The sequence below is a fragment of the Sinocyclocheilus grahami genome, unplaced genomic scaffold, assembly GCF_001515645.1.
Source record: "Sinocyclocheilus grahami isolate Dianchi unplaced genomic scaffold, SAMN03320097.WGS_v1.1 scaffold399.1, whole genome shotgun sequence".
NCBI classification, from domain to species: domain Eukaryota; kingdom Metazoa; phylum Chordata; class Actinopteri; order Cypriniformes; family Cyprinidae; genus Sinocyclocheilus; species Sinocyclocheilus grahami.
Genome location: NW_015505578.1, coordinates 499,086 through 509,618, shown reverse-complemented (window position 1 = coordinate 509,618; position 10,533 = coordinate 499,086). Strand labels below are relative to the sequence as shown.

Genomic DNA, 10,533 nt, shown 5'->3' with positions numbered 1-10,533 from the left:
TTCAGAACTTTTCCAATTTGGGAACTTATCACATTCTGCTCGGGTTAATGACCAAAATAACACAACTCAGCGTGTAAACGCTCTTAATGTGAGGTGTTTTTTTTGGGAATGGTCTGAATATACCATTCAATAGTTTGGGGAAGGGGTGGGGGTTGAGAAATTAATACTTTTATTTAACAAAGATGCATTAAATTGATCAAAAGTGTCAGTAAAGACATTTATGATGTTACAGAATAAAATTATATTTCAAATAAATGCTGTTATTTTAACTTTCTAATCAAGGAATCCTGAAAACAAATGAGTTTCCACAAAAATACTACTGTTTTCAACATAAAATCAAATAATCATTTGGTGCTCATCACAGAAATAATCACAGGAATAAATTATATTTTAAAATATATATATTACAAAATATTTCAAAATATATATTTCACAATATTCATGTTTTTAACAGTAGTTTTTAGCAAATAATTGCAGTTTTGTTGAGCATAAAATATATTTTTCAAAAACATTTTAAATGTCCCCAAACTTTTAAACAGAAATACAGATAGAAAAGATGAAAGCCCTTATACAACACAACCACCACAGGCTATATGTGTTTCAATGTTTTTAATTCATTTTTGAGGAAAAAACAAAAAACATTTTTTTTTTTTCAAAATATGACATTGCTGACGGCCATAATTTTACGGCAACTAAAGAATTAGAATCTACCCACCACACAAACAACCTTGGTTCAATATTAGTGCATGCTCCAAATTTTGTTGTTACAATAATAACCAATTTTATACTCATTTGTTGTCTGAATGAACATTAGGAGCATTAAAAGTTAGTAACATCGACCACTTGTGTTTCATACTGCTTTTTGAATACAGATTCCACGTCACAATGTTGCTTCCATGTTACATTGTTCGGACAAATGTCGCTGAATCTATGTAAATACGTTTCTGTCTAGTGGTAATGTGCTGAAATGAGGTAATTTCATCAGTCCAACATATCTTCTCTAAAGAAAAAAATATGCTTTGGGTATGACAGAAACCTACCAACCAAAAATGTAAAACAAGCTATGTACAAATTTGTCGGCAGAGTATAAAAAGATCCAATAGTAAAACATAGCAACAATATATGATACATTAAATATAGATTTCACATCTGAAAATATCAACCTTGCAGTTCCGATTTTGTCTTGATACAATTGTCTGATATATTAAGGTCGTTCAGGTGTTGGTGCTCTATGAACTCCGAGGTCTCCTCCATGATCTGGCCAGGAATGTGGAAGTCAACAGATGGCCTGTGGAGTTCGGTGGAGAGAGGATTGTCCTCCTCCTGTTGAGGGATGGAGATGCTTTGGGAATTCCTTGGCCGCATATTGCAACCTGTGCCCTGAAGAAACTGGAGAAAGTTCTCCTCAATAGAAGCCTCTCGACTGGGCAGCTGTTCTTCTTCACCGGGACGTCCCCACTTAAAAACGAAGGCCAGGTTTCTGGTCAGCTCTTCCCTGATCTGCCGATTCAGACAGCCATAGAAAAAAGGATTGGAGGTGAAACAGAAGTACCCAATCCAGGTGAAGACGTTCTCAAGCTGGGCCATGCGTGCGAGGGATTCATGAGAGGACGGCATGACGGCGCAGTACATGTGGAAGGAGAAATAAGGCAGCCAGCACCCAAGGAACTGACCTCCTACAGCGACTAGGACCACCGCAGCCTTGCCCCCGCTGAAAGTCCTCTGAGGAGTGGTCCGAGCTCCGCTGAGGCTGGCCGCCATGCTGGAGCGGCTGCTCAGAGATTCAGAGCGCGGCCGGGGAGTCTCCATCCACGTGGGGACTGGCCCTTGCTGCATGGCGGCAACCCTGGCCACCTTAAACATGTTGCAGTACACCACAAAGATGATGAGGACTGGACACAGGAAGTACATGAGGGTAAAAAGGACCATGAACACCAGCCGTTGGGGCCCTTCCTCCATCCAGTGGAGCGAGCAGCACTTTGGTTCAACGATTTTCCCCATAACTTTCCCCAGAGCCATTCCCAGCTCCTCTCTATCGAGTGCCCAGCCGAGTAAAGGGAACGCGGACATGAGGATGGCTTTGATCCATATTCCAATCAGAACTGAAACCACCAACCCCACAGTCATTTTCACCTCGTAGCGCATGGGATGAACGACGTAGTAGTATCTCTCGACGTTGATGGCTGAGATAGTGAGGATAGCAGCACTGATCAGTCCCACGCTCAGACACAGGTAACCCTGACAAAGAGCCTTGTTGAAAAAGCCCTGACCTGACAGCATACCCAGAGGCATTAACACCAGGGCCGCGATGAGATCTACCAGGCAGAGATGGAAGACGAACACAAATTTACGTAGTCGCTGCGTCCTGGCGATGACTGTCATTACGGCTAAGTTGCCTACTATAGCCAGTATGTCCATCAGGAGCATGGTGCACAGGCCGAGCGTCTGCAGGAGGTGTCCATCTCTGGGCTCGCTCAGTCCTGAGGCGTTAGGCTGGGTTGCGTTCGGACGCCAAGAGGTGGTGTGGGTGATGTTCCACGGTGTGTTGTAGGCGGCTGTATGCTCCATGAGAGGATGGAATGAGGATTGTGGGCTGAGGTGATCCTCATGGGACTATCACCCATCCTTCCCTGCTGAAAAGTGGCATCCAGCAGTACCGTTCGATGAGGGAGTTCTGTCGGCGTTACGACATGCTGGTAGAGGTCGGACTCTGGAGGTGGGGCTGATTAGGGTCGCAATGTCCAGTTTCATCTTCAAATATTCACCTCTGAAATCCCTGGAGCTCCACTGCGCTTAAAGTCCAGCAGCTCCAAATGAGACATGATGGGACTGTGAAGAGAGGCGATAATGTTAGCAAACAACTTTTAAGGAATAAGCCATGTTAGTGCTGGATAAAAATACTGACTTTGCGATTAATCGCGATATTCATTTAAACAAACTTGATAACTATTCGTAAAATCCTAAGATGGTCACCATGACAAAAGAAATTGTATTTTACTCAAGTTTGCAGTCCAAATTGAATGTGTTAAAATGTGTGTTTCTATTGAGTTGTCCTCACGGGCTGCAAGTAATAACAATCCAGTTCACAAACAAATGACTTTCTTGAACTGTTTCAATTTAGCGGATCAAAAAACATACAGGACAACTAGTGTAGTCCAATTCTCAAACAACTCACTCTCATTAGCTGGTGTAGGGTTGGGCGACATACCAAAATCTTGTATCATGATATGAGTCATTTTATTTCACGGTAACAATATATATCATGATATAGTTATTTTATCAAATTTTTTTGATATCATAGAAATTTCATAATTCTTGTTACCAGTGAAAACCTCACAAAAAACTATTACTAGCCTAAATAAAAAAACAAGCTCACAGAAACAGTCAGCGAATAAATAAGAATAAGAAAATAATTACAAGCAATAGCACAAAAAACTACAGTAGAACAAATAAATAAGAAATGCTACATACATTGTATAAAGTAATCAAATGTATAAAAACTTATTAAATGAAAATTACATATTTACATTTAGTCATTTAGCAGACGCTTTTATCCAAAGCGACTTACAAATGAGGACATTGGAAGCAATCAACATCAACAAAAAAGCAATGATATGCAAGTGCTATAACAAGTCTCAGTTAGCTTAACGCAGTACACATTGCAAGTTTTTTTTTATTATATAATAAAAAGAAAACAGATAGAATAGAAAAAGAATATAGCAAGCTAGTGTTGTATAAAATATACAATAAATATATATTTCTTCTTATTAAAGCTACAAAAGTGATTTAGTCAAGAGCAGTGAGAGATTTTCTCTGTTTTGTTGTTTGATTAACATGAATGACAGACAGCAGGAACATTAGACTGTCACTTTAAGAGCTGCCTGGATCAAATATACTGTTACACATGTTTTCTTTCTCAGTTTGCTTTCACTTAAGACCTAAATTACTGTGTTTATGGGGATACTTTGCAAAGACAGGCATTTTGACACATACAAGTGTGTGTATTTAACCTTTTCAAGGCCTATAAAGCGGTAAAAATAAGCACCGTATACAGCAAAATGAGTTCTCTTTCGCTGCTGATTGCATTTCAATGGCTTAAAATCACTTGTTTTTTAATTGTAATGCTTAAAAACGCATTCAAACTACAAGTTTTCGTGACCACGTAGCACAGCAACATCATGTGAGCGTGTAATCGTAACTGAGACGATAGTCTAAAATCTCTACCGATTGACAAATTTCTACCAGTCAATTGTGTCTTCTGGTATATCACCCACCCCATAGCTGGTCTTTTTAATAAATCATTCAAAAAAGAATAACAATTAGGAGTTACTGTTTGAATCAGTCTGATGGATCCTTCATTAAATTAACTTACTGAATCCATCTGAGCATTAAATCAACAATAAGTTATCCTTGCAAGTTACTGCATTATCATACATTCATATGTAAGTAAAACAGATTATTATAACTATAATATATGCCCAAATGAATTGGAATCAAATCAAAATGAATCAAAATTATGATTCGGAATCAAATTCAATAATGAAATCTTCACCAATACCCAACCCTAAATTCACACAAACATACAAGTGCATGAAACACACCCTTCAAAGTCCTTTACACTGTTGGCAATCATGTGCTCTGTGTTTATGGTCATAACTTCACCTTGCACACTACCTCACATGCATCATTTCTCAAATGTACAATATCATATTTTACTGTAAACACACTGGACCAGCTTTGTTTCTCCACATCCTCAATCCATCTAGTTTTTCTCTGAGGGCACAAACTCTCCCTTGTGACACAGTGTGGTCAGTGTTGTGACAAGAGCTCAAAAGCATCTCTAATTCAGCTATAAACTGTTGTTTTAGGACATCTCTGTAAGCACAGAAAGCATGTTTTCTGCCCAAGGCTTGTGACCACAATGATCTCATGGTTAACTGATTGTAGTAGTGAAGGGAACGGCTGTTCTGTACCTGGAAGGTATCACAACTGTGGTTTGGCTAGACAAAAAGCAGTTAGAGCTACAGTGGCATGATTATCCACATGACTATGATGAGCTTGATTGTGATGATAATAGTGATAACGTTTAGCCCTTCTTCTTCATCATAAGGTTTGGGTGTTTTAGAGTTTTTTTTTTAAATAAGTTAGCATTAAAAGAAATACTAATACTCAAAATAGTTGGGTATTTGGAGTTAAAGGGACAGTTCATCCATAATGAAAATTTTCTCACCCTTGTGTTGTTCCAAACCTGTATGACTTTCTTTCTTCTGTGGAACACATAAAGATATTCTGAAGAATATTTCAACAGTTTTTGTCAACTGGACCCCATTGACTTTCATTATATGGACAAAAATACAGAGACATGTTTCAAAATGTCTTCTTTTGTGTTCTAAAACAATCATACAGGTTTTGAACAAAATGAGTAAATATGAATAGAATTTTTAATTTTGGGTGAACTAACTCTTAAAGTGAAAACAGCACTAAACATCATCCACAGAATAATAATTACTAAAACATACTTCAACAAAAGGAATAAAAAGGCTGAAAAACTTTTTGATCTGAGATGAAGGGGCTCAATGACACAATAGTGATTGGTGAATTCAATACCTTTCCAGATAACCTCTTGGGATTTAACTTGTGATGTTTACACAACTAGGCCAGAACCATTAGGATACCGCTAGGCCGGGATTTTAATTGTGCTAGGCAATCCAGCACTGTTAAAAGTGAATACAGGAAGTTATTACCTTGAAGGTGAAGTGTAATTTGTGAGTTAAAATACTTCCTTCTGTGACAGTTAAATGTGCAGAAACTTTCACAAAAGGCTCTTTCACAAAATAGACTACATTTACATGCACAGTTATAATTGAGCTTCAGCAAGCTTTCGAGTGTACTGTCCATGACAGAAAGCTAATCAATTTTTTGAAGGATTAACACACATGAAGCATCCTCTTTGTCTTTCTGAGCAAGCACACACTTCCAAAGTTAGATAGTTCACCTAAATATGCAAATTCTTCATATAATATTCACCCTCATGTCGTTTCTAACCTGTAGGACTGACTTTCTTCTGTGGAATAAGATGAGAGTTGTCTCTTTTTTTATACAATGGAAGTAAACAAAACAAGTTACCTACATTCTCCAGAATATCTTCTTTTATGTTACGCAAAACAAAGAAAGTCATAAAGGTTTGAAATGACATTAACATGAGTAAGCGATGGCAGAATTTTCATTTTTGGGTGAACTATCTTTTGTAGTCATATTAACATGTTTAATCCACCATTCAGAGGTGTGTGGTTGCTTGTTTGATGTTTTTAAAGTCTCTTTGCTCACCCAGGCTGCATTGATTTGATCAAGATACAACAAAAACAGTAATATTGTGAAATATTATTACAATTTAAAATATTTAATAATATATTTTAAAATGCCATTTATCTCTGCGATTGCAAAGCTGAATTTTCAGCATCATTATTCCAGTCTTCAGTGTAACATGGAATAATGATGCTGAAATTTTTATATTTTTTTGTGGAAACTGTAATACTTTCAGCTTTGCAATCGCAGAAATAAATTACAATTTAAAATATTTAATAATATATTTTAAAATGCTATTTATTTCTGAGATTGCAAAGCTGAATTTTCAGCATCATTATTCCAGTCTTCAGTGTAACATGATCCTTCAGAAATCAGTCTAATATGCTGATTTGGTGCTTAAGAAACATTTCTTATTATTATACATTTTGAGAACTGTGCTGCTTAATATTTTTTTGTGGAAACTGTAATACTTTTTTCCCAGAATCTTTGATGAAAGTTAAAAATAGCAGCATTTATTTGAAATAGAAATATTTCATTAACATGATAAATGTTTTTACAGTGACTTCTGAAAAACATTACTGCATTATTGCAAGACAACTCAGTTGTTTGAACTTTTAAAATGAATATAAACTAATTGCTTGTTTGAGAATTTCTACCAGTCACATCCAGACTAGCTCAACCAATGGCGTGTATTTACAGCAGTCATTTCGTTTTCTATTTCATTAACGGAAGTGGTGCACACTTCACCTGTAAGGACCCATTCCTACATTTGTGCTTTAAAAAGTCACTTTCATTGGTAGAGCCTAATGTATTCCAGTTGAGTCATATTAAATATAATAGGCTATTTGAATAACAAAACCAGCTATTTAAAATTTCAGCTAAAGTACATTTTTAAGCTATCTTACAAGCTTTGATTTTGGTTTACGGTCACTACAGCTCCATAGTAAGCACTACGGAGAAATACTCATTCGTTATGTCAAGATCTGTGATCTAGAAACCTACATATCCATTACCCATGTCATGGCGTACTGTAAATAATCAACATGAAAAAAAAACATTTCTATGCAAGTCTGCAATCATCAGCCAGTGAGGATTCAAATGCTCATGCACCATGACGAGAAACATAAACAGTTTCTGGGGGTTTCATTGGTGTGTTTGATTAAAAATGTTAGGGTTTTAAAACAACCTGTGCTTTCTATAGGAAAAGAGTGGGATTAGCGTTCATGCTCTTAAATGCATCTGCAGGGCCGAGATGAAGCCCGCAAATGCATTTTAAAACGGTTGACTTTCTGTGAACCCTTCTGCACTTTGTGAGACAAGAATCTGCAAGCAACTAACAATCTCAGCGGCTGCCAACTGAGAAACATATGACCCTGTAATATGCACATGACTCAGTATTTATAGCGATGAAAACTAGCTCTGTTGTTCAAAAACCTTGTGTTTTCCCCTCCCTTCTTCTTCTTCTCCTTTCTTCCCTCAGGGTGACCAGTGCTGGCACTTTACAACTAATAGCCCACTTATAAACATGATGTCTGCTGTCATCACCTAAATAATCCACTATCACCCTAACGATCGCCCAGTTCATTGTCTGCTTCCAAACAGTTCCCATAATCCCCCGAGGTGAGCTGATTCAGTGCTACATTACACATATGTCATGTATGTCAACACCTTCATTCAAGGCCACCTCTGGTTTATGATTCCTAAGAAAAGATACAAACAGCTATTCCTCCATGCCTGGTGATGGAGCCTTCAAAGCAAGACCAGAGAAACGTCTAACTGCAAGAGCGAGATCTTGAAAACCACTTCCAACTCATCCGTCTGGAAATACTACAACACATGCATGTCATCCAGGATGCACAAGTTTAAACAGGCGTCGGTGTGAGGTATGGAGTTAAAGGAACCATAGCTCCATGATATGTAGATGAGGAGAACGTACCTGTAGTGGAGAGGTCCAACAGCGAGGATCTCCTCTTCAGCTTCCAGGGTTAGTGTCGCGCGACAGTGGGAGAGGGATAAAAAGAGGGGGAGAGAGAGAGCGAGAAAGCTAGAGAGAGAGATACTCAATACCCCTCCTCACCTGGCCCTTTCATCTCTCCGCCCCTCACCCTTTCACCCGCCCACACGCATGTACACACACATTTACACAAACACACACACAGAGAGAGAGAGAGAGAGAGAGAGAGAGAGAGATATCGCCCCCTCCCCCGTAAGCAATGCTTCAGGCAGGCGGCTGGTCCAGGTGGTCAGGCTGATCTTCACGCTGCCGTGAAGACGGAAAGATAACAACAACGAAACCCGCTCTCGCCCCTTTTCTGACACACACACACACATCCACACAAACACACATAAACATGTGCTCTCCCTCACACGCGCACAGGGCAACTGCAGAGCAGAATGGAGAGGAGACAGGGATGCAGGCAGGCAACCCTCCTCGCTTCACCAGGTCCTAGTGCCCTCGTGTTCCTGGCGCGTCCGTCCACAGGCTCTCAGGCGCATACGCTCGCACACATGGGCTGCGGTAAAGGGTCGCGTCGGGTTCCTGGGATCCATGAGGGGGGGTGTTGCAAAGAAAAACAGTCAACACAAACAAAGGGACTGCAAGAAAAGATCAGCAGTTGTGTTGTTTTGGTGATGCCAAGAATACAGAAATTTATTCTAAAACTAGGTTTTGGAGGACATCATGTGTCAAATGAAAACCATTTAAATTAAAATGTAAATTTAATATGAGGAGTTAATAGGCCTATACGATGCCTTTTTCTGTCAAATAGTTATTCGTTCAACAGCATATTGAAAGAATAGAATATTTAAAAAAATTCAAAATAATTGCTGAAATAAATAGCTTTTAAATAAACATTTTTGAGATAGAAAAGTTTAGCATTTATTTGAGGTATTTCATGCAGTGTATCTGAGTAAAATAGCATACCCATAATAATGCAAAATACATCATAAAAAAATATGCAGACAAAATATGCATGCAGTTTCTTGGTCGGCAAGATATATTTTTAAAAGTAAATTTTCTGACTCTATCTTAGGGTGTTCTGACATTTTAATTGTTGTCTTTAAATTTCACTAGCAGGAATTTCCTCTTGTCAAATTATTGAGGCAAACTTGCTATTAATGTGCAGCAAATTTATGGCAGATAAATCTTACTTGCATGTGAGCTCACAGAAACAGCAGCCATGTCTGTCTGAACATTGCATTTCAGTAAGGGATTCTATATACCATTCTTGCACAGCTTTGCTTCTTTTTAGAAGAAGATATTGTATAAAAATGATGAGCACTATCACTAAAACATCACATGCACTGAAATCAAACTCACACTGAAGTTTTGAATAACACTCAAAGAAAAACTGGTTTAAGTACATATTGCACTCTGATCTGCTTCTTTGTGATTTAAGGCATTTCTTGCCTTTTCAAGACTTAAGGTTTGGTCACCTTAGTGACATTCTGGCAAAATTCCACAGACAAAAAGGTCCACTGTCTATTGTCAACAGCATGATGTATGAAGCACAACTTACAAAGAAGTGACTTTCAAATCAAGCAACTTTATATTGGCCAATGCAGTGAACCAAACCGACCAACTTGAACCTGTTTCTATATTTTTTTTTTAAAGATTTATTTTTGCCATTTTTATGCCTTTAGGTCGGACAGTAAGTGGACAGGAGAGAGGGGGATGGAATCGGCAAACTTGAGATGCCCGAAGCACAACAGAGTTACATGTCGATGTGCTGCCCGTTTGTATTTTTTTAAATAATTATCCTTATTTAAAAATACATTTTGTTCTACAAAATTTGCAAATCACATAAACTGACAATGCTTAACAACGTATGTTTTGTAAAAACACATGGGCTCATGTTCATGTCTGAGGTATGACAGATAGAGTAATTTATGAGTAAATGTATCTTCCAGTAATGTTCAGCACAGTTCTTACTTTACGGTTTTAAAGTTTTAAATCAAAAACCGCTAATCTACAAACCCATTAGAAATTCTCAAGGAAAACCAAGGCTAATTCTCTTCAGGGTTTTAGGACTACAAACTGAACCGCATAGGACTGAACATTCTCTTTCTGTGAGAGTAAAACTCACCCAGAGAAGAAATAATAATAAAACTCTTATGAATAATTGATAAAACGATGAACAGGACTTGCAATGAGACAATTTTATTCTATAATCTCACTCATTCTATAGTGCAAGAACCACATATATTTAGTTATTACAACACAAGTGT

The 10,533-nt window shown here is 37.9% G+C and overlaps 1 protein-coding gene across 1 annotated transcript; it reads right to left on the bottom strand.

Moving 5' to 3' along the window:
- Positions 1-672: 672 nt before the first annotated feature.
- Positions 673-8,687, bottom strand: LOC107550469 (probable G-protein coupled receptor 61). The gene is made up of 2 exons (XM_016231752.1): positions 8,243-8,687; positions 673-2,829 (listed from the first exon to the last, which is right to left on the bottom strand). The coding sequence occupies exon 2, from the start codon at positions 2,566-2,568 to the stop codon at positions 1,159-1,161; it is 1,410 nt and encodes a 469-aa protein (XP_016087238.1). The 5' UTR covers positions 2,569-2,829; positions 8,243-8,687; the 3' UTR covers positions 673-1,158.
- Positions 8,688-10,533: the final 1,846 nt, after the last annotated feature.